We start from the raw sequence: 24,031 nt of genomic DNA on the forward strand, positions 1-24,031 counted from the left end.
TAGGTGAACCCAAAAAAGAGGCTTGCCCTGCCAAAAGAGTCCTGTGGGCAAAAAGGGGGTGGGGAGGACAAGTCTTTGGAAAGCTGGGCAAACTCTTTTTGAAGTTGTAAAACATCCTTTAATTGCGTAACCCTTTGACTTAAGTCTTCTTTGGTACGCAAAAGTAAGGGCATTGTAAGGGGAGGCATTAACGAAGGTGCGCAAATTTGGGGCGCGTAAGGAGGCGGCCATTCGGGATTGTGATATTGGGCCGCTTCCTCTCTGAGGGTTGCCTCTTTGGCGGGGTCGAGGGACTCTCGGAGGGGTTGTTTTTTGAATACCGGGTAATTAAATGCATGAGGGGCTGTATCCTCGGGTAAGGGAGGATAGAGGGTCTTGGTGTCTGGCCTACTAATCGGGGGCTCCTCTCTAGATGTTTGGAGCTCAGCTGAGGGGTCCTGAGGGGGCATATTAATATAAACTGAGGGGCAAGGGGAAGGACATGTTGGTCTCTTGAAATTATTAGGAGAAACCGGCCCTTCGGCTGTCTTTAAAGACGTTCTCGAAGCGGACCGCGACACGGGTCGGAGGCAGAATTCTGCTACTGAGAGCAGCTGCTTTTTATTGGGGTCTGAATCTGCCCCTTCAACAATATCTCTGATTAGTCCCCAGTACGAAAAAACAGATACAGGGACGGCATCTGGGCCCTGATTTAGAAGTAAATCATTTAAATCTCTACCTACTTTTTGCCATTTCTGTGGGTGAATCTCAGGTCCACCAATAATAAACCAAGGACAAGCACGATCAATGAACACAAAAAACTTTACTAGATCCTTTTTCTTAACTCTAATTCCTCTCTCTCTGAGTGAGGCCTTGAGATCCTTAATAAAAACGGCCTCTTTAGACAATGAATGGCCCATCTCGATGGGGTGACAATGTAAAATTTTACTCACCAGACCGTCGACTCTGTGAGTGGCAGAACGAGGGTCTCTGTAGGGTTTCCTTCGGCCGAAGAGCACTCCGTGGCGTCACCCAACAAAAGTCCGTACCTCGAGCCCCACGTTGGGCGCCACTTGTCCCGACCCGCGGGACCTTCTGTTACTCGCAGGGGCGAGGGGGACCGTGCCTGAAAGAGATGAGCGAGAGAAAGGAACGAGACCAAGCGAATGATTGTCAAGGTCTACTTTACTTGGATTTTTAGTAGGTTTTATATACAGAAAACAAGGAAGTAGAAACAGAAAAATAGAGTGGGGGAATAATGAGGCTTTCCTGTGGGCTAATCAGCCCCAATCAGCATCCCAATGGCACCGGAAGCTCTTTGTGATGGATCTCTCAACCCCAACCTGGCAGGGGGTTGGGAACAATTGCAGGTGGCATGCCCTGGAGCAAGCAGGGCATGGAATGCATTCTTCTTGGAACTACAGCTGGGGAGCTGGGTGCTATTTTCCAGGACGAGGAGGCCCGTGCATAGGGCAAGTCGTTGGAATATGAAGGGTCTTAGTCTCCAACAGAGGAGCAAGAAATGTGGACAAGCATTATAGTACCATTTTAAAAATAATTAGTAATTCTTACATTATTTTGAGCCAGCCAGTTAAGTCAAAGAAGTGATCCTAAGATATGATTCATAGCCGATACCTGTTGATCACTCTTTGTTCCTCCCCTCACTCCCTTCCACCTGTGACACTTTCCGGGGTCCCCAGACCTGCACCCACCAGGCCTAGCTGGCCAGGGGGAAGGCCCGTGGGCAGGGCTGCCAAGCTGCGAGGCATCCAGACAGGGGGCCCTGCGGACCGAGCGGGCCCACTCTCCTCTCCCAGGGAAGGGGCGGTATTGGAATTCTTTCCATCCCTGCTCCAAAAGTCCATTTGGCTTCCGATATTGTATCATACGACGGTAAGGAGATGTCAAATATGTCTTTCTAAGGTCCCCGCACAGTAAAGACTGGATTTGCAAGAGGAAAAGTAAAGCATGTTGCAGCATACGCCTCTTCGTGGGGAAAAAAGGCTCTGGGACGGTCGGAGCTGAGGACAGCGTGTGGGAGGGAACGCGAGCGGGGAGAAAGGATCCCAGCAATCTGCTCAAACACATTCACTGCTTTGAACGCCTAATGGAAACACGGCCAGAAGTTTGGCAAAGGACTTTTCTTTTCCCTAAAGGTTTTCTGCCGGGGAGCCTCCAGGCTGGGCTAACAAGTGGCCCGGCGGGATGACACAGCCCCCGGCCTCAGCGGTCACTAGGCTTCCCTCCGGTCCGGCATGCGGCGCTGGCCCAGGCAGGGCAAGGCCCGCGGAGTTTTCAGTTTCCACTTTGCCTCCCCTGGCCTCTCCCGCCTCCTCTGCCCACCGGCCCCCGCCCGCCGCCTCGTCCGGGTCTCCGGGGCCGCTCCTCCCTCCGCGGCCCGTCCGTCTCCCCCACCCCCACCCCGGGACCAAAGGAGGCGAATTCCTGTGGGTCCCAGGAGTGCCAAGAGTGCACAGCAAGACGGGAAATTGCAAAAGTCCTCACCCCTCTGCCCTCCCCCGCGGCTTTCCCGTAACTCCCGCCCCTCGGCGCTCGCCCCGCAGCTGATTCATAGCCCGGCCGGGGCCGCCTCTGCACGTCCTCACCCGCGTCCGCACCGGCGCCGGCTCCCGCGCCCCCCGCGCCGCCGAGGACTCGGCCCGGCTCGCCGAGCCCTTCGCCCGCGGCGTGAGTACCCGCGCCCGCGCCGCCTCCCGCGCCCGCTCCCCGCCCGCGCCGCCTCCCCGCGGACTTCCCGACCCGCGGCGCGGGACGACTCCACAGCCTCGCAGCGCTGCCCGCGGGGCGCGGCCGCTGCTCCCTGCGCGCTGGGGCTGCCGTCCGCGCGGACTCGGCTGCGAGGGCCCGGCCTCGCGCGCGCCCGCCCGCGGTGGGTAGCGCTCCCCTCTAAGCCCTCGCGGGGCGCACGCCGCCAGTCACGCCCTGCCCGGCCCGCCGTGCGCTCGCCTCCCCTCCGCCGCCCTCTCGAGCGCCAGGGGAAGGTTGAGTTACAAGTCCCGTCTGATCCGCTTTTGCCTCTCTCCCAGCACGCGGTGTGGGAGCTCCTCGCTGTCCTCAGCTCTCCGCCTCCCGCCCTCAGCTCCCACCGACGGAGCCGGTCCTCTGGGAATCCCGGCTCCCTCCGCCCGTCCCTGCTCCGACTAGACGTGGGAGGAGCTCACGCACAGGTGGGGAGAGGAATCCCGGTGACTCTGCGCCCGTGTCCCGGCACTCACCTTCTTCTCCAGCCAGGGAATGGAAGAAGCACCCCCACCCCCAAACACACCCTTTTACAGAAACCTAGGTCTGGAGGGGTCAGCGACTCCACCAAAGTCATGTAGCTAGCTGTGCGGGCGCTGAAATCAGAGCCCAGGCCTCCCGGGCCGGGCCTTTCCCTTGACAGTGCTATTTCTTCATGACAGTCCTTGACAGGTCCTTCGTCCACCGGCGCCTGCATTGGCCCGTCCGTCCCGCCTGCCGCCTGTCGGGAGGCACAGTGCTAGGTGTGGCTGAGACTGGGGCTTACTGACAGACCCGCCTTGAAAACACTTTCTGAACAACCTCTTCCACTCCAGAGAAGTAAATGTGGGGGTCTACGTAGGCAGAGGAGAAGATAGAATTGAATGTGGGATATTTAATTTGAGCTAGAAAGAATCCTGGTGGAGAAGAAAGAGATTTGGGGTCTTATTCTCAAATCTAAAACTGACTTTCGAACTTGGTCAAATCACTTAGGGTCGCTTAGCTTGAGTCTATCCGCAAAATAATGATGGTTCATCCTTACTATGGACTATTTTAAGCACGTTACATATGTTAGCTCGTTTGAGCTTCACCGATGAGGCAGGCACTAGTCTCGTCATTCTTATTTTATCAGTGAGGCCCAGATAGGTTTAATAACTTGTCCATGGACTCATAGCTAGCAGGTAGCAGTGACAGGATTTGGCTTTGGAGTCTGCTCATAACCACTGCGCTATACCTCAAACTCTAGGACTGTTTTTGGAGTGTGCCTTGGGGAAGGGGGGTGTTTCATTATTGTCCTGCTTTATCTCTATTCTGGGCTGCTTTAAAATGTACTCAGAGATTCTGAGGTTGGAGGGCCTCAAACAGTCATAGTGGCCAGGGGGTTCCAAGCTCAGCTGTGTCTGAGAATCATTGCTGGAGCTTTTCAAAGTACTGAACTCCAATCACAGCTACCTAGTCAGAATCTTCAGGGAGTGCTCGGTTTGGTGTCTCCCCTGGAAGCATTCAGCACTGTTAGAATGCCTCCAGTTGACAGGAAGCTCACCAGCTAACATTTTATTGCTGGACAGAGCTAATTCTCAGCTGTAACTTGTCTCCTTGTGACTCACATCTGGACCCCAGTTCTACCTCCAGTTGTCCCAACAAATGTGTCTAAGCCAGGCGTCCTCAAACTAACGGCCCACGGGCCACATGCAGGTGTTTTTGCCCATTTGTTTTTTCACTTCAAAATAAGATATGTGCAGTGTGCATAGGAATTTGTTCATTTGGTATCAAAGGCAGCTATGAGGAAAAAGGCTGATCTTGGGTGGTCAGCAGGGACTCTGGCCACATTGGGGAGAACAGTTACACACTTGGTCTTCTTCCCTTTAGCCTTTTTTTAAACCTGAGCAGAACAGGAACATGTACAGGGACACACAGGGTGTTTCCAGATCTCTAATGTTTTTGTAACCCTTTTGTCTTGAGAAAGGAACCAAGTCAGGAAAACTATTATGATTTTGAAAGAGGAATCAGTGATACTGTATTTGACAAAAGGGGAGAGTATGTTTTCCTTGTGGAACTGGGCTGGGGCGTTTGTTGGCTACAGTAGAAGGAAAACTTAGTGAATGTTGTCTTGCTCACTTACAGGAACAGTGAGCCTTGGCCCTCCTTTCCCTGGGGGAGGAAGTCCTTCTTGGTTTAAAAATATGTGTAAAATGGGAAAAAACAAAACAAATAGATTATCATGGGCTTGCTGGAGAAACCCCTTCTTCCAGGCAGGCTTCCTTGTAGCTATTAATATGTAAAGTGAGAGATTCTTTTCCAATGTCTTCGTCCTTGGTTCACAGCCTTCCTTCCCTCTTCATTTCAGTTCCACTGGTTCCTCAGCATTTATTTACTTCAGATTGTATCTTATTTTTGCATTCTAAAAATAATACAAATTATGGCTGGGCATGGTGACTCATAATTGTAATCCTGGCACTTTGGGAAGCTGAGGCAGGAGGATCACTTGAAGCCAGGAGTTCAAGACCAGCCTGAGCAACAAAGCAAGATCCTTGTCTCGAAAAAAAAAAAAAAACATAGAAAAAATTAACTGGGCATGTTGGTATGCACCTGTAGTCCCAGTTACTTGGGATGCTGAGACAGGAAGATCGCTTGAGCCTGGGAGTTTGAGGCTGCAGTGAACTCTGTTGATGCCACTGCACTCTAACCCAGGCAACAAAGAGACCCTATCTCTCAAAACAGCAATAATAATAGTAATAAAAGTTATAACTGAATACATTCTCATTGAAACAATATAGAAGTGTTTGGAATGAAATTTAGAAGTACCATCATCACCTTACTGCCATTCAGAAGACAAAAGATTAAGTTTAGCAAATACTATTCCAAGGTTTTTTTTTTTTATAGATTTACATTATATGTATATATACATATATTTTAAAATATGTAAATGAGATCTTACCAATTTCTTGTGCAGCTTGCTTTTTCACTTTTCAAGTCTTAGAGATCTTTCCATGTCTCTACATACCTCTTTTGTTAATGGCTGCATGTTATTCCAAAGTAAAAATGTAATAAAATTTATCCACTCTTTCCCTTATTGATGGACATTTGGGTTGTTTAAAATTATTCAGCATTAGCAACATTGCTTCAGGGAAGATTGCATATCATCATTGTGCTCAAGTGTGAGTTTTTCTGTGGAGTAGAATACCAGGAGAGATATTCTTGAATCAAAGAGTTTGCCCATTTTTCCACTTGATAGATCAACCCTCCAAATTGTACGATCCCATTCCCCCCAGGTACTAATGTAAACTCAGTGCATGAGAATTTGTTTCCCTTTATCCTTCTTTAACACCAGCTATTATCTTTTTAAAAAATTTTCAAATTTGGTAAATGAGTGGAACTCAATATAACATTTTAATTTGCATTTTGCTGATTACTATGATTTAATATCTTTATATATTTATGAGTCATTTGTGTTCTTCCATTAATTACCCGTTCATATCCTTTGCTCATTTTTCTGTTGAGTTGGTTCATATCCTTTGCTCATTTTTCTATCGTGTTGTAGAAGCTCTGTACCTATTCTGGGTTTTAACCTTATGTCTGTTATAGATGATGCAAATTCTTTCTAGCATAATGTTCTATTTCCCCCAATTTTTATTGTGGCAAAACACATAACATAAAAATTACCATCTTAACCATTTTTAGTGTACAGTTCAGTGGTATTAAGCTCATTCCTACAATACAACTATTGCCACCATCCATCTTCAGTGTTCTTTTCATTTGCAAAACTGGAAGTCTATACCCATTAAACAATAATTTACTCTTTTCCCAATCCCCTGACAATGACCATTCTCCTTTCTTTTTGAATTTGACTACTCTAGGCATCTCATATAAATCGAATCATATAGTATTTGTCTTCTTGTGACTGGCTTATCTCAGTTTAATACCCTTAAGATTCATCAATGTTGTAGCAAATATCAGAATTTCCTTCATTTTTACAGCTGAATAATATTCTGTTGTACGTATATACCACATTTTGCTTATCCATTCATAATGCTTTGTTTTTAACTATCTTTTGCTGCACAGAAGTTTTTAATGTTTGTGTAATTAACTTCAGCAATCTCATGATTTCTGTGCTTTGTCTAACTTGGGCAAGTCTTTCTACCTAAAAATTATTTTTAAAATTATCTTATTTTCTCCTATTACTTTTATTATTTCAGTGTTTATATTTAGCTCTTTAAAACATCAGATTTTTTAACAAAGCAAAAGGCAAAGATATAACTTAATATTTTTTCTAAAGTTTTAGGTAGTTGATCCAATACTATTTATTTAATAGTCTGTCTTCTTTTCCCAATGCATTTAAAATTGTTTTTATTATAAAATAAATTTCTATTTATACAGGGGCCTGTTTCATGACCATTCTGTTCCATTGGTTCTTTTTTTTTTTTTTGTCTTTTCTTCTGCCAATATTACTCTGAATTAAATACTATAGATTTACGGTATTTTTCTATCTAGTAGTATATATTTGTACTTTTTTTCAAAAACCCTTTATTAGAAATGATTCCCATACATTTTCTCTTTACAAATAGCATATCAAGTTTAATAAAATCCTAATTTTTCTTACAATGTTATTGAATTTTTGATTGTTAGCAAGTTTTTTTATGTCTTAATGTCCATTCTGGTTTGAACTCTGAGCTTTGAGAAAGCTATGCCATGTGGGCTTTGGTGAGTAACTTACCTGATTTAAATTAGTGACTTCACATCAGATTACCTGTGCCAATTTGGATAAGTTACTTTTATCCTTTCTTCTCAATTTCTTCCTCTGTATATGGGAATAATAGTAGACTCCTTTTCATAGGGTTATTATCAGAATTCAATTAATAAATGCATTAAGTTACTTAGCAAAGCGCCTGGTAGAGAGTTAGCATCCAATACTGCTAGCTGGGATCATTTTCATATTTATCTTTACATTTACTCTGGGCTTTGCAGAGTGCCTTGTTCATAGTAGGAACTAGTAAATATTTTCCTTTATTTACTGATAGTATCCAAGGAGACAAAAATATGTAATAAATATTAAATATAGTAGTGCTTCTCAAACTTCAATGTGGATATGAATCACCTGGATCTTTTTTAAATTCAGATTTTTATTTAATAGGTCTGTGGTGTGGCCTGAGATTTTGCATTTCTGATAAGCTACTATTGGTAAGCGATAGCAATACTGATAATCCTTTGCACTTTGAGTATATAGTTTTTCACTGTTATTTTAAAATATGTTGCTTGTGATAGTATTTCCTATTTGTAATAAATGTGATTGACAGTATTTATAAATGGCTTTCTTTTAAAATTATATGTTAAAGAACTAAATTATAGTTGGTTCCCTTTTTTCATTCTCTCTTCCCTTCCTCCCTTCCTTCCTCCCTCCCTCCCCTTTTTCCTTCCTTCCTTGTGTGTGTGTGTGTGTGTGTGTGTGTGTGTGTTTAAAGAAAGGTTAGTGAGAGCACTAGATGTAACACCTAGTTCTATTCTTAGATCTGAAATCATTGAGGCAATTAAATATCTAGATTATTTACAACTGTTGATTTAAGATGAAGACAGTCACATAAATCCAGTCTGAGAATGAAATCTAAAGTCAAGTGAAAGAAGAGTCACAATTGCAAGTGGTTTAGCAAATAGAAAAAAGTAAAGACATAAGAAAAACTTGGGAAAACAAAAGACAAAAACAACTCTTGGAAGACAGCGAATGAGGTTCTGCTGTTTGTATGTGTGCCAACTTTTGAGACGTAAATCAACTGAAGCTCTCCTTTCTTGTGAGTAAATTTTTCATAGGTCGTGGTGTTATCTCTTGGACAGTTTTCTCTACTCCCAGTCTTCCAAATGGGAGGATCTTGAGCAAGTTAACTTCATGTATATACTTCAGTGTGCTCATCTGTTGGATAGGGATGGCAGTATGTTTTTCTATCCAGGATATTGGTTACTTTTTGTATTTGGAAATGCATTATTAAAGTATTGCACTCCCTCAAAAGCTAATAGGTCACACTATTTTGTACAGAAAACATCCTCCTAGGCTTATTCAGTATCTAAAAAAATACTTTTTCAGGTCTGTTCAATAGCCATGGGTTGGATTTGAATGGTAGAACACTGTCAACTAGTTTAATCCTTTTGGGGTATATAGTTCAAGTATGGAAATGATGGAATTGGCACTACTTGCACAAGACTGAAACAAATATATTTAAAACATGCGCACACACACACAAGTATTTTAAAGAATGCTTTATGTTACAGAATTACATAACTTGAAAGAAATTATCCACAGTTTCCCTAATCCTGCTCACCTCCCTCCTTCTGTCCCAGATATAAATTTGCAACTGTCGGTAGATCAGTGTGTCTTTTGGGGCCAGTTTAGATCCTTCAAGTAGAAGACAGCAAGACTGAAATAGATGTGTAAGAGATTTACTGGGGGAAGCATTAGGGAGGGATAGAGGGGAAATAGGGCAGGAGAAGACAGAGAGAGCCTTCAGACCCATGCAGGTCTGACACCTGTGCAGCAGTTAGGGAGAGGAAAGGAGAAGGGAAGGAGTTGCTTCCAGCTACAGTGCAATTCTGAGAAAGTTTTGGCTAGGCTGAGAGGTAGATCCTGATCAACATTGCCCATTACAGATGTCCCATGTCAGGTGAAAAGGCTTGACTTGATCATTGGCTGAGCAGCCTGGGGATGTGAATGAGCAGCAGATCCAAAGGGGCAGTGGCTGGGGGCTGTCAGTCACCTGTGCTCTCTTGAAGGGAGCTCTCAGTGGCACCGCTGCACAGTGCCACACTTCCCTTCCAGAGATGTTCTTGTGCACACACTATTCTGAAACTTGCTTTTTCATTAGATATTTTAGAACATTCTTCCATGTCAACACATGGATCTAGGTCATTCTTTTTAACAGTTGTATAGTAAGTCCTTTCTAGAAATGAACAGTAATTGTATTTTTAAGTTCCTTTTGATGGAATTGTGGATTGTTTTAAATTTTTTTCTATCAATATACACAATGTTACAACAAAAAGTCTTTAAGTATATATGTATCTTTATACTATCTATAGGATAAAATTTCAGAAATAGAATTATTTCTGAGTCAAAGGAAATGCACATAAAATTTTAGTAGATGTGGCCAAATTGACCTTTATAAAGTTGTACCCTCTGATCATTAGTGAGTGACAATGCCTATTTATGTAAAATCTTACCAGTGTGAGGTATTAAGACCATTTTAAGCTTTGCCAATTGGACACTACATAGACACAGATATACAGATATACACAATTACAGATTTAATTTGCATGTCTTTTTTTTGAAACAGAATCTCACTCTGTTGCCCAGGCTAAAGTGCAGTGGCATCATCATAGCTCACTGCAATTTCAAGCCATCCTCCTGCCTCAGCCTCCCAAGTAGCTGGGACTACAGGCACATGTCAACATGCCTGGCTAATTTTTCTAATTAGTGAGACAGGGTCTCACTCTTGCTCAAGTGATCTTGAACTAGTGTCCTCAAGCAATCCTCCTGCCCCTTGGCCTCCTGTTAATGAAACCACAATGGGGGTTCTCTGTTGCTCACAGCACAGAAAGCCAATTACTGAGACAATGAGGACTGCCAAGGAAGAAAACATTTATTGTAGAGAACTGGGAGGTGGGAAGAATGAATTGCCTCAAATCCACCTCCCAACCAACAGGGGCAGGGGTTTGTCTGGAGGTGAAATGAATAATGCATGAGGGGAGTGAGCATCATTACATGTTTAGGGTGGTGTGCAAGGGCACACAAGTACAGTGAGAAATCATGCTATTACATACATCCCATGATCAAAAAGTGGTGGATAGGTCCCTCTCCAGGTGAGTATTTTAGTAGTATAATGAGCTGGAGGTTACTATTGGTCATTCTTTCAGCCACGTGCACAGGCGGGATGCGGGGAGTAGGTTGCCCAGCGGGTCCTTGGGCCCAGTCTGTGGTTGGGTGTCACTTATCTTGTCTTCTCCAGACAAACAGGTGGTGTAAGGCTTTGTAGTTATCTTGTGGCTGCAAGGAGGCTCTGCCATTTCTGGGAAAGAAGCTCAAAAGGGAATGCATCAGAAAGTTACAAAGTTCTGGTGAGTAAATCTTACTGGCCTGGGAACTTGAAACATAACAGAACTACAAAAGGGAAGAAACTATAAAAAATGGTTTTTTTGCTTATGGAGCCAGTTACACTCCCAAAATGATGAGATTACAGAATGAGCCACCACACCGGGCCTACATGTCTTTAATTCTTAGGGACCTTGCTCAGTTTTTCTTTATTCTTTTTTTTGGAATTTGTATTTCCTTCTTTTCATGAATTACATAGTCATGTCTTTCTATAGCGTTTTTTGCCTTTTTAAAAACTTATTTCTAAGAATAAGAAATTCTTATTTATATTGTATATTTATATTATATAATAAGAATTCCTTTTTATATTAGGAATAGTAGCTCTTTGCAATATATACTGAAACTATTATTTCCAGTTATAATGCTAACATTTTTAAATGTTTATGTAATCAGTGTAACTAATTCTGTATTTATCGCTTCTGTGTTTTATATCATTCCTGACACATTATACAAATACTCACTCATGCTTTATTTTAGTACTTTTAATGGTTTTATTTCTTGTATTGATTTCTTTGTTCATCTGGAATTTATTTTGCTGAAGGCAGTAAACTAGTAGCAATAATGATACAATTAACATTAACTGGATTTACTATGTGTATATTCTCATAATCCCATTTAATCCTCATGCCAATGTTATGAAGTAAATGTTTTATTCTTGCCCTTGGCTACACAGTTATGACGTACTACAGTAGAGATTTGACCCTAAGCAGTTTAATGTCACAGTCTGTGTACTTAATGCTACAGCTTTCTTTTCTCACAAATGTCCCCGCAATTGTTCCAGGACCACTTTGGGGAATAATGTATCTTTTCTCAAATGATTTAAAATATCACCATGAGCATATACTGTATTAAATTCTGACACTTTTTTTTGGATCTAGAATATTCCTTGGATTCAGGTTTTTCATTTCTTTCTTTGGCTTCATTACTACTTAGAGACTCAGCTTTAATCCTAGCTGATGTCACAAATTACTGAAATCTTTAACTGGACATTGCATAAAGAGAAAAATCAGTTGTGCATGAGCTAATTTAGTCCCACAAATCAGGATTTATCTTACAAAACTGGTAGAAACACTTAACTGTTACCCACTGGATGTGTTCAAGGGGTGGGGTGGGGGTGGGGGAGAAGTGCTCAAAACTGCTGTGGCAGTAGCTCTGGTGGTGGAGCCTTGAAGAGGAAGGAAATTGGAGTGAAACCTTATGGAGAATCAATCCTAGGCTGTAACAGTGGAGTTCCTTCAGAGGGGCTCCCAAATATCAGGAGAAGCAGTGTGACAGTGGTCATTTGCTTCCCAAGAACATGGGTGTGTTGCCAAATTCTTCAAAACTGGCTGGGTGAGCCGATGATGTCACAGGCAAAGGCTGTCTTAAAGAAAGAAGCTGTTCATGGAGAACACGTGCCTGGGTGTGTGCATTTATGGAAGCATTCTGTGCAGCAGTGCAAAGAGCTGCTTGCCACTTCTTGGAGGTTCTCCACAATTCTCAGTTCCAGTTATCTTTATTTATTTTTAAAGAGCACTGCTGCACAGAACGCTTCCATAAATGCACACACCCAGGCACGTGTTCTCCATGAACAGCTTCTTTCTTTAAGACAGCCTTTGCCTGTGACATCATCGGCTCACCCAGCCAGTTTTGAAGAATTTGGCAACACACCCATGTTCTTGGGAAGCAAATGACCACTGTCACACTGCTTCTCCTGGGGATTATTTGTGGAGAGGAAATTTCTCAGGAATGAATATTTCCTTGCTGACAGAACAAGAAGTCCTGGTGAGGAAGCCCAGACTAATGCCCATTTTTAAAGTAGTGTTTTAATACGCATGTGGTCTTCCTGCTGAGGCATCTCCACTGAGATTGAGATGTTGCAAAGACAAAAGATTTAAATCTGAAGTTCTATAAAATGAGTGGGCAGTTTTTCTTTTCTTTCTTTCCTTCCCCCACCTGTCCAAAGAAGGAATGACTACGTAAGATAATGAATTAGGCAATATTTGGCAACAGTAAAAGTAGAAAGGCCTGAAAAGGAATCTGTTTTCTTAAAATAAGATTGAACGCAAAGAAGAGAGAAAACTGGCACAAATTTTAATTCATTCACCAAGTATTTACTGGGTAGGCACTGTGTTTTGGGCCTGCAATAGAGGCTGAGGAGTAAGACCTAGGCCTGCCCACAGTGCTTCTAGTTTAGTTGGAAATGATGGAGATCTGAAAAATAGAAAAAAAGGACAGATTTGGGGAAAAGACTAAGTAATGCAAATGAGGCAGGAAAGTTTTTTGTTTTTTCCTTTCCAAATGCTGCTGCGCCACACTTCCCCGACTTCCTTTTCTCTGGAAATTGGACGTAGCAATGCTCGTCATGGCAGTCCTGGGGATAGAAAGCCTGTCAGGTGCGTGAGAGGGCCGGGCAGACTTTTCCCTGTCACCAGCAGAGCCGCGGAGGAGACACCCACCCGGCCTCCGCACCCCATAGCAGCGAGACTGCGCTCCCTACAGGAGTTCCGCAGGCCTCCTCGCCCGCCAGGAAAGCCTGGCCTAATCCTGGGTTTTCATTTCGATCTGCACGAGGGCCGTAATGCAAGGTGTGCAGCGCCCCAGAGCTCTTTGCTGGGACCTCCGTTCTTCTCTGTCTAGACCCCCTGTCTTGGTGATCTCCTAGTCCCACGGCTTTAAGTACTGTGCGCATGCGCCACGGACACATGCAGGTGCACCCCTGAATGTGTACCTGCAGCCGGGACCTCTCTGGGGACTCCAGACTGTGTCTCCAGGCAGCTGCTTGACATCTCCCCTTGGAGGTCAAAGAAGGCTCTCTAAACATCTGGCAACTTCTAGCAGCCATCCATGATGTCTCACTTTGTCACCATCCCACGTCCTGTCATCTTTAAAGTCTCTGCCGAATTCCACCAACTGCTCTCGGCTCCCAGGGCTGTGAGCTGGTCCGCTGCCCTCCTGGCAAGCGTGCGCCCTTCGGTCTTTCCTCCTTTGGGGTCGTGTTCAGCGTTAGCCAGACCGCGCTACTCCCCCGCTTAAAATGCCCCCGCGCGCTCAGAGTGGGGCCCGCGTTCCGCCGGGTTTGGCCCCTGCACGTGTAGTAGTGTCGCCTGCTCACTCCTCTGCCACACCGCTCCTTGTCACTCCTCGTCGCTGCCAACCGCTGTCCCACCGCGGGGTCTGCGGAGTGTGCTCCGGCACCTCCAGGTTTCTCACCGGGTTGGCCAGGGCCCCATCGGGGACAGTCGGCTCCCTCAGAATAGGGTCGCATGAGGAGGATTTATTTACAAGGTGTGGAGTTGGGGCCACGTGGGGCTTGAAGGCAGCTAACTCAGAGTCGCTGGTGTCTGTGTTTTTCCACACAGCGTCACTGCGAGGAAGACTGCTCGAGAGGCATTTTCCCAACGAGGGCTCGGCGCTGTCTCTGGGGTGTGCTCCCAACTGCCAGCTTCTTTCTGTTCTGCAAGTTTTGGTAAACCTGGTTGGTGTCACCAGAAGGTGTTTGGACAACAGCTAGGACTCATATTCCTTCCTTCCGCCCATGGTCCTTAGGTGGTCTGGGCCCTGAAACCCTGGAGGTGCCCTTGTTCAGTCACACCACTGGAAATAATAGCCACTTGGCTCCCATGCAGGCAGTGGCTACTGAGTCACCATTGTCACCTGCCCCCGCATATGTAAATCAGTGCGCGTCAGAACTGGTGACAAAACGAATAGGAACTGCGAAGCTAACCTCCTAGGAGTCACAGCCTGACGCGTGCGAGAGACAGTGGGAAGGGAAGGAATCGCAGACAAGACGACCCTGATGCTTCTCAGAGACTGTCCTGTGATATCCAAACGGTAAAAATACATCTTGTATAAATACTCATGTTTTGCCATGGTGTTGCATGACGGCCTTTATTCTCTAATCTCTGCTTACCCTTACCTAGCAGGTGGCTTCTCGTTTTTAGTTTTAAGTTTCACCGCCCCTGTGACTTGTTGAATTTTTGTGACATGTAAAATATTTGATTTACTAAGAAAACTGAATAATTTTGAAGACATTTAAGATTGTCCTTTCATCAAGAAAACATTTGACAACATGCACATCACCCTCTGACTCACCTGCTTTTAAATTTATGAGATGAGATTTCCTATCAGTGGTGACACCTTGCATTCCTCAGATGCTGTGAATGTAGGAGGATGAGATACTGGCCCTGGAGAATAAAAGAGATATTTAAAATTACACACAGTGTCGACACTTCACTTTGGGCATTTCCCTTTGACTTCCTCTGGGTTGTGAGCAGAAACTATTTCCTCTGGAATTAGTTTTCCCCCTGGCTTTGATACTTAGTTGTAAAAAGAACCTATTCAAAGGTTTGGGTTTTTCTTTTTACTTTTATTTTATTTATAATTGCTATAAAATAGCTTTATATAGTTCACAGATACAGTGTAATGTTTCAATGTGTATATATATATATATATATATATATATACACACACACACACACACACATTGTACACTGATCAGATCAGGGTGGTTAGCATATCCACTTTAAACATTTATTCTTTCTTTGTGGTAACCTGCAAAATCCTCTCTTCCAACTATCTTTTCAAAAATTTTTCTGATTGATACATAATAATTATATATATTTATGGGGTACATGTGACGTGATATTTTGATACAATATGTAATGATCAAATCAGGGTCTTCAGGATATTTATCACCTTGAACATTTATCATTTCTTTGCATTGGGAGCATTTCAAATCTTCTAGCTATTTTGAAATATAAAATATATTATTATTAACTATGGACATCTTACTGTGCTATTGAACAGTAGAACTTATGCCTTCAATCTAACCATATATTTGTACCCATTAACCAGCCTCTCTTTATCTCATCCCCACTTTCCCCAGCCTCTGCTACCTATCATTCTACTCTCTACCTCTGTGAAACGTACTGTTTTAGCTCCCACGTGTGAGTGAGAACATGGGATAATTGTCTTTCTGTGCCTGGCTTATTTCACCTAACATAATGACCTCCAGTTCCATCCATGTTGCTGCAAATGGCAAGATTTCATTGTTTTTGTAGCTGAATAGTATTCCATTGTGTATATACACCACATTTTCTTTATTCGTCTGTTGATGGACTTTTAGATTCATGCCATATCTTGGCTGTTGTGAATAGTGCTGCAGTAAACATGAGGCTGCAGGTACCTCTTTGACATACTGATTTCCATTCCTTTGTATAAATACCCAGTAGGGGACTGCTGGCTTGTATGATAGTTCTATTTTTATTTCTTTGAGAAACCTCCATACTGTTTTCCATAATGGCTGTACTAATTTACATTTCTACCAACAGTGTATAAGAGTTCCCTTTTCTATACATCTTTACAGGCATTTGTTATCTTTTGACTTTTTCATAATAGCCATTCTAACTAGGATAAGATGGTATCTCAATGTGGTTCTGATTTGCATTTCCCTGATGATTAGCGATGTTGAGCATTTTTTTTATATACTTGTAAGCCACTTGTATGTCTTCTTTTGGGAAATTTATGGTTAGATTCTTTGCCCACCTTTTAATTAGATTGTTATTTTTGCTGTTGAATTGTTTGAATTCCTTGTATATTCTGAATATTAGTACCTTGTTGGATGAATAGTTTGCAAATACTTCCTCTCATTTTATAGGTTTTCTCTCTACTCTGTTGATTGTTTCCTTTGCTGTTCAGTAGCTTTTTAGTTTAATATACTCCCATTTGTCTATTTTTGGTTTTTTTGCCTGTGCTTTTGAGGTTTTAGCCATAAAATCTTTGCCAAGTCAATGTTCTGAAGTGTTTCCCTCCTAAGTTTTCTTCTAATAGTTTTATTGTTTCAGGTCTTATGTTTAAATTTTTAGTACATTTTAAGTTAATTTTTCTATATAGTGAGTGATAGAGGTCTAGTTTCATTCTTCTGAATATGGATATCCAGTTTTCCCAGCACTGTTTATTGAAGAGGATGTCCTTCCTGTATGTTCTTGGAACCTTTGTCCAAAGTCATACGGCTGCCTTTTGGCTGGAACTATCATCTTCTAGTAATTCTTCAAAATGATGAACACAAAGGGAAAGAGGAGAGGCACCCAATGTATGTTTTCTAGGCCTTTAGAAAACATGGAGTTGTTTCTTTGGCCAATTACATGTGAATCTACAAGAAAGGTGATATTGTAAACATCAGGGGAATGGGTACTATTCAAAAAGGCATGCCCAAAAATGTTATCATGGCAAAACTGGAAGAGTCTATAATGTTACCCAGCATGCTGTTGGCATTGTTGTAAACAAACAAGTTAAGGGCAAGATTCTTGCTAAGAGAGGTAATGTGCATATTGAGCATATTAAGCACTCTAAGAACCAAGATAGTCTCTTGAAACATATGAAGGAAAATTATCAGAAAAAGAAGGAAGCCAAAGATAAAGACACCTAGGTTCAACTGAAGTGCTAACGTGTTCCATTCAAAGAGGCACACTTTGTGAGAACCAATGGAAAGGAGCCCAAGCTGCTGGAACCTATTCACTATGAATTCATGGAATAATAAGTGTAAAAAATAAAAGACCTCTGGACTATAAAAATGTTTCTCTTCATTGAGTAGAACTGTGGTGTCACTTCCCCTAAAGAAATATTTAACGCAAATTTTGATTGTGTCCTAAAAAAAAAAAAAGTCAGTTGGCTGCAAATATGTGGATTTATTTCTAGGTTCTCTATTCTGTTCCATTGATCTATGTGTCTGTTTTGATACAAATACCATGCTGTTTTGGTTACTACAGTTTTGTAGCATACTTTGTAGTGTGATATCTCGAATTTTATTCTTTGTGCTAAGGATTGCTTTGGCTATTTGGGATCTTTTGTGGTTCCATATAAATTTTCAGATTTTTTTTTCTCTATTTCTATGAAAAATGCCATTGGTATTTTGACAGAATCTATTGATTGCTTTGGAAGTGTGGTCATTTTAAAAATATTAATTATCTCAATCCATGATCATGGGATGTTTTTCCGTTTGTTTATGTCCTCTTCAATTTCATTCATCAGTGTTTTGTAGTTTTACTTGGAGAAGTCTTTCACCTCTGTGGTTAAAAATATCCCTAGGTGTTTTCTGATGCTATTGTAAATGGGATTGGTTTTTCCATTTCTTTTTCAGTCAGTTTATTATTAGTGTATAGAAATGCTACTGATTTTTGCATGCTGATTTTGTATCCTACAACTTTACTGGATTTTTTTTATCAGTTCTAAGAGATTTTTAATGGAGTCTTTAGGGTTTTCTATATCCAAGACTATGTCAACTGTAAAGAGGACAGACAGTTTGACCTTCTCTTTTCCAATTTGGATGCCTTTTATTTCTTTCTTTTGCCTGATTGCTTTGGCTAAGACTTTCAGTATTATGTTGAATAAGAGTGGTGAAAGTAGGCATTCTTGTCTTGTTCTAGTTCTTAGAGGAAAGGGTTTTACCTTTTCCCCATTCAGTATGATGTTAGCTGTAAGTTTGTCATATATGGTCTTTATTATATTGAGGCATATTCCTTCTATGCCTAATTTGTTGAGAGTTTTTATAATGAAGGGAAGTTGAATCTTATCAAATGTGTTTTTGCATCTATTGAGATGATTATATAATATTTGTCCTTCATTCTCTTAATGTGATGTACCATTCTTTCATTCCTGGGATAAATCTCACTTGGTCATGGTGCATTATTTTTGTGATGTGTTGTTGGATTCAATTTTCTAGTATTTTGTTGAGCATTTGTTGGATCTATGTTCATGATGGATATTTTATTTCTTATGTGTCCTTATCTGGTTTTGGTATCAGGATAATGCTAGCCTTGTTGAGTGAGTTTGAGAAAATTCCTTTTTCTTCAGTTTTTGGAATAGTTTGAAAAGAATTGGTGTTAATTCTTCTTTATCAGTTTGGTATAATTCAGCAGTAAAATTTTCTTGTCCTAGGATTTTCTTTGTCAGGAGACTTTTTATTTCTGATTCAATCTTTTTACTTGTTTGTTCACTTTTCCTATTTCTTTCTTGTTCAATCTTGGTATGTTGTATGTGTACAGAAATTTATACATTTCCTCTAGGTTTTCCAATTTATTATCATATGCTTGCTCATAATAGTCACTGATGATCCTCTGTATTTCTGTGATATCAGTTGTTATGACTCCTTTTTCAGTTCTGATTTTATTTGAGTCTTCTCTCTTTTTTTCTTAGTGAGAATAACTAGTGTAGTTCATTGATTTTGTTTATCTTTTCAAAAAACCATCTTTTTGTTTTATTGATCCTTTATAATTTTTTAGTCCCTATTTCATTTACCGCTGACATGATCTTTATTATTTATTTCCTTTTACTAATTTGGGGTTAGGTTTACTCTTGGTTTTCTAGCTTCTTGAGGTGCATAATTAGGTTGTTTATTTGAAATCTTTCTACTTTTTTTGGTTTAGGCAATCATTGCTATAAACTTCCCTAAATTGAATGGCTTTTTCTTTATCCCTTAAGCTTTGTTATGATGTGTTTCTATTTCCATTTGCTTTGAGAATTTTTTTCATTTCTTTCTTTTTTTTTTTTTTTTTTTTTTTGAGACAGAGTCTCAATTTGTTGTCCAGGTTAGAGTGAGTGCCGTGGTGTCAGCCTAGCTCACAGCAACCTCAAACTCCTGGGCTTAAGCGATCCTACTGCCTCAGCCTCCCAAGTAGCTGGGACTACAGGCATGCGCCACCATGCCCAGCTAATTTTTTATATATATATCAGTTGGCCAATTAATTTCTTTCTATTTATAGTAGAGACGGGGTCTCGCTCTTGCTCAGGCTGGTTTTGAACTCCTGACCTTGAGCAATCCGCCCGCCTCAGCCTCCCAGAGAGCTAGGATTACAGGCGTGAGCCACCGCGCCCGGCCTTCATTTCTTTCTTGATTGCTTCCTTGTCATTTAGGAGTATGTTGTTTATTTTCCACATATTAGTACAGTTTCCAAAGTCTCCCTTGTTATTGATTTCTAGTTTTATTCCATTGTAGTCTATGAAGATAGTTGATATGATTTCAGTTTTTTAAAATTTCTTGAGACTTGTTTTGTGCCCTAACATGATCTATCCTGAAAAATGCCCCATGTGCTGATGAAAAGAATGTGTATTCTGCAGCTGTTGGATAAAATGTTCTTTAAATGTGTGTTAGGTTCATTTGTTCCAAAGTGCAGTTTAAAGGCAATGTTTCTTTGTTCATGTTCTATCTAGATGATCTGTCTAATGCTGAGAGTGGAGTGTTGAAGTCCCCAATTATCATTGTATTAGAGTCTATTTCTCCCTTTAGGTCTAGTAATATTTGCTTTATATATCTGAGTGCACTGGTATTAGGTGCATATATATTTGGAGTTGTTAAATCCTCTTGCTGAATTGATCCTTTTATCATTATATAATGACCTTCTTTGTCTCTTTTTACATTTGTTGACTTAAAGTCTATTTTAGCTGATATAAGTATAGTTACTCCAGTTCACTTTTGGTTTCAGTTTGCATAGAATATCTTTCTCCATACATTCACTTTCAGTCTATATGTGTCTTTACAGGTGAAGTGAGTTTCTTATAGGCAGCATATATAGTTGGGTCATTTTTTAGGGGGTAAGTGGTCATGTTTTCTAACATTCAGGCAGCTCATATCTTTTAAGTGAAGGATTTAATTTGTTTACATTCAAGGTTATTATTGATAGGTGAGAACTTATTCCTGTCATTTTGTTAATTGTTTTCTGTTTTTTTTTTTTTAATAGTTTTGTTCCTTTCATCTCTTACTGATCACCATTGGGTCTGGTGGTTTTTCATAGTGGTAACATCTGACTCCCATCTTTCTCACTTGTGTGTCTGTTCTATCAGTGAGCTTTAGACTTGCATGTATTTTCATGATGGCAGATATCATCTTTGCACTTCCAGATGTAGGACTCCCTTAAATATTTCTTGTAAGGCTGGTCTAGTGATAAATTCCCTCAGTTTTTCCTTGTCTGGGAAAGACTTTTTTCCTTCTTCATTTTTTGAAGGATAATTTCCTGGGTATAGAATTCTTGGATAGCAGGGTTTTGTGGGTATTTTTTCTTTCAGCACTAGAATATATCAGCCCCGTCTCCCCTGGCATGTAAGGTTTATGCTGAGAAATCCACAGTTAGTCTGATGAGGGTTCCCTTATATGAGGTATCCCTTGATGAGGGTTCCCTTGATGCTTTTCTTTTCTTTTCTTTTTTGTTTTTTTTTTTGTTTTTTTTTTTTTAGTTCTCACTTTGTCTTTGACTTTTGACAGTTTGATTATAATGTACCTTGGAGAAGACTTTTATAGGTTGAATCTATTTCAGAATCTTTGAGCTTCCTGTATATGAATGTCTATTTCTTTTGCAAGACTTGGGAAATTTTCAGCTATTATTTTTTTAAATAGGTTTTCTATGCCTTGTCCCATGTTTTCTCCTTCTGGAACACTCAAAATTTGAATATTTTATTGTCTTATGGTGCCCCATATGTCACATAGGCTTTCTTTTTTCTTTTTTATTTTTTTTCTCTCCCTCTCTATTTTTAATCTGGCTAGGTTACTTCAAAAGACCTGTCTTCAAGTTCAGAAATTCTTTCTTGTGCTTTATATAGACTATTTCTGAAGCTCTTAATTGTATATGTTATCTCATTCATTGAATTCTTCAGTTCTAGGATTTTTATTTGGTTCTTTTTTTATTGACATCTATCTCTTGTCAAATGTCTTATTTAGATTATGAATTATTCTGACTTCTTTATACTGATTTCTTTATACTGTTTATGTTCTTTTGTATTTTTGCATCTCACTGAGCTTCTTTAATATCATTATTTTGAACTTTTTTCAGGCATTTTATAAAGTTTTTCATTAGAATCTGTTGCTGGAGAATTACTGTGTTCCTTTGGAGGTACCATGTTTCCTTGATTTTTTATGTTTCTTGTTTCTTTATATTGATATCTGAATATCTAATGAAACAGTCACTTCCAATGATATGGATTTGCATTCATAGGGAAATACTTTTTTTCTATAATATATTTTTAGTATTGGTTGAGTAGTGTTTTGGCTTTGATTCTGGGTGGATGCAGTTGTGTAGTCTATGTATGATTTCATCCTCAGTGGTGTCTGTGAGTTCTTCAGTGGCTTAGGCTGCTGTTGTTAGTGGAGGCCATGGTGAGACTTTGCTGTGGACTGAGACACCAAGTGGTCAGGCCCTGAAGCCCCAGTGGTGGTGGCAGCAGGCCTAGCATGCTTGGGATCCCATGTGGCATATGCAGGCACTGGTGGTAGTCCTTGGGCCTCCAGGTAGCTTGCTTGGGTGCTAGCAGTGGCAGTGGTAGGCCAGGTAGCCAGGCGGGTCCTCTGGCCCATGGGTGGTATGTGTGGTGTCAACAATGGCAGTAGCAGCAGGCTAATCCCTGGGCCCCCAGGCAGTATTTGTGGGCACCAACAATAGTGACAGCAGGCTGGTGGGCCAATTCCTAGCTCTGGAGGTAGCATGTGCAGGTGGGTGCTTGTGGTGGTGGTGATGGCAGGCTGGGTAGGCCCCTCCTTAGGCCCCCAGGAGGCATGTGCAGATGCTGGGAATGGCAGAAAGGGCAGGTTGATCCCAAGGCTCCTGGACAATGTGTGTGGGTACCAGCAGACTGGGTGGACCCATCCTCAGCCTTCAAAAGGCATGCACAGGTACCAGTGGTGTTGGGAAAGGCAGATCAATCCTTAGGCCCCCAGATGACAAACATGGACACTGGTAGGTTGGCTGTGGGCAGAGCAAGCCTGTCCTAAGGCCATCCAGTGGTGTACTTGGGCACAGGCTCTCATGGGTGGGGCAGGTCGATTCCCAGGCACCTGCATGGCACATCCAGGCTGTAGTCGTAGCAGTGGTCAGTGGGGCCCCAGACCCTCTGTAGCCGTATGCAGGTGGGCAGTAACCCTGCTGCCAGGGGTTGGGTTGCTGTCAGTGGCAGTGGCCCAAGGCAAGGGGCTCTCAAGCTTTTTGGAGCATGTTTTTCAGCTTCCTTTGTCCTGGGAGCACCCTCCCATTGTGCTACACTCCCTGCTCCCCTGGGTGTAGGCCATTGCATGGGCTAGAGAGGTAGGGGCCCATCTGCACTGCTGTGTCTAGCCAACATTACAAATTGCAGCCCTCTGGGTGGATGTTAGGTGATGTCATTGAGGCTCCAAGGATTTGGAAATGCAGGAGCTGTTAGGCTGGGCTCTCAACATGATGCCATGCTGCACTTGCTTGGGTCTCAAGGTGATTGGGACCCAGCAGAATGCCCTCTGGAATAATGCCATCACTGGATTCCAGGCAGCTTGCTATACTAGTCTCAGGGCCTGGGAGGGCAGAGGGCTCTCTTGTGGCTAGGATTGCAAGAGTCCGCCATAGGAATGTGAACCACTGGGGATCTCTCACTTACCTTTTCCTGGCACTGCGGAGTTTCCCTGGCTCTGAGCCAACCCTGGCTGGTCAGCTGCTTTGTTTCGCTCTCCTTCTAAGCTTCAGAGCTTCCCTGGCACTGCTCTGCTGAATTCTAGTGTTTTCTCTTAGGTGCTCTATTCAACATGTGATTATCTACACATGTGGGTCTGGTCCTTTGTGTGTAGGTGGGTGCCAGGTGCCTCTAGTCAGCTATCTTCAAGTCCCCTCCCTCAATGGATCCTATCTGAAGTTTTAAGTAGGGATTTGGGAGAGGTATGAATGACTTGTTTGCTCCAAATAGGAAGGAGCAGAAAGCAGCCTTTACAGGAATATGACCAGAAGCTCTTCTTTGTAGACTTTGCCTTTGCTTGCAACTGGGCTCACCTGTAGGCAGGTCTGACCGCCCTAGGTTAATTTAATGGTGTGGTTTACCATCTTCCTGTCTTCACTGTTGTTCCTATTTACCTGTAAAATGTTATTTTAAAAAGAAATAGAGGGGCCGGGCGCGGTGGCTCACGCCTGTAATCCTAGCTCTCTGGGAGGCCGAGGCGGGCGGATTGCTCAAGGTCAGGAGTTCAAAACCAGCCTGAGCAAGAGCGAGACCCCGTCTCTACTATAAATAGAAAGAAATTAATTGGCCAACTGATATATATATAAAAAATTAGCCGGGCATGGTGGCGCATGCCTGTAGTCCCAGCTACTCAGGAGGCTGAGGCAGAAGAATCGCTCGACCCCAGGAGTTTGAGGTTGCTGTGAGCTAGGCTGATGCCACGGCACTCACTCTAGCCTGGACAACAAAGCGAGACTCTGT

At 42.2% G+C, this 24,031-nt stretch overlaps 1 protein-coding gene across 8 annotated transcripts in view; it reads left to right on the plus strand.

Annotated features, from left to right (window-relative positions):
* The first annotated feature begins 2,547 nt into the window (after positions 1-2,547).
* The window catches only part of OSMR (oncostatin M receptor), a 70,749-nt gene continuing 49,265 nt past the window's right edge, over positions 2,548-24,031 (plus strand). For 2 of the 8 annotated variants that reach the window (XM_076007978.1, XM_076007979.1), the window contains exons 1-3: positions 2,548-2,667; positions 10,704-10,812; positions 14,188-14,659. In XM_076007978.1, the coding sequence (XP_075864093.1) occupies positions 14,625-14,659 (35 nt within the window). In that variant the 5' untranslated portion in view covers positions 2,548-2,667; positions 10,704-10,812; positions 14,188-14,624. Of the gene's footprint in view, positions 2,668-3,026; positions 3,168-10,703; positions 10,813-14,187; positions 14,660-24,031 lie in introns of all 8 variants that reach the window. The other 6 variants (XM_020290069.2, XM_020290070.2, XM_012736486.3 and 3 more) reach the window with 6 other exon arrangements.

Source organism: Microcebus murinus, chromosome 11 (genome assembly GCF_040939455.1).
Source record: "Microcebus murinus isolate Inina chromosome 11, M.murinus_Inina_mat1.0, whole genome shotgun sequence".
Lineage (NCBI taxonomy): Eukaryota > Metazoa > Chordata > Mammalia > Primates > Cheirogaleidae > Microcebus > Microcebus murinus.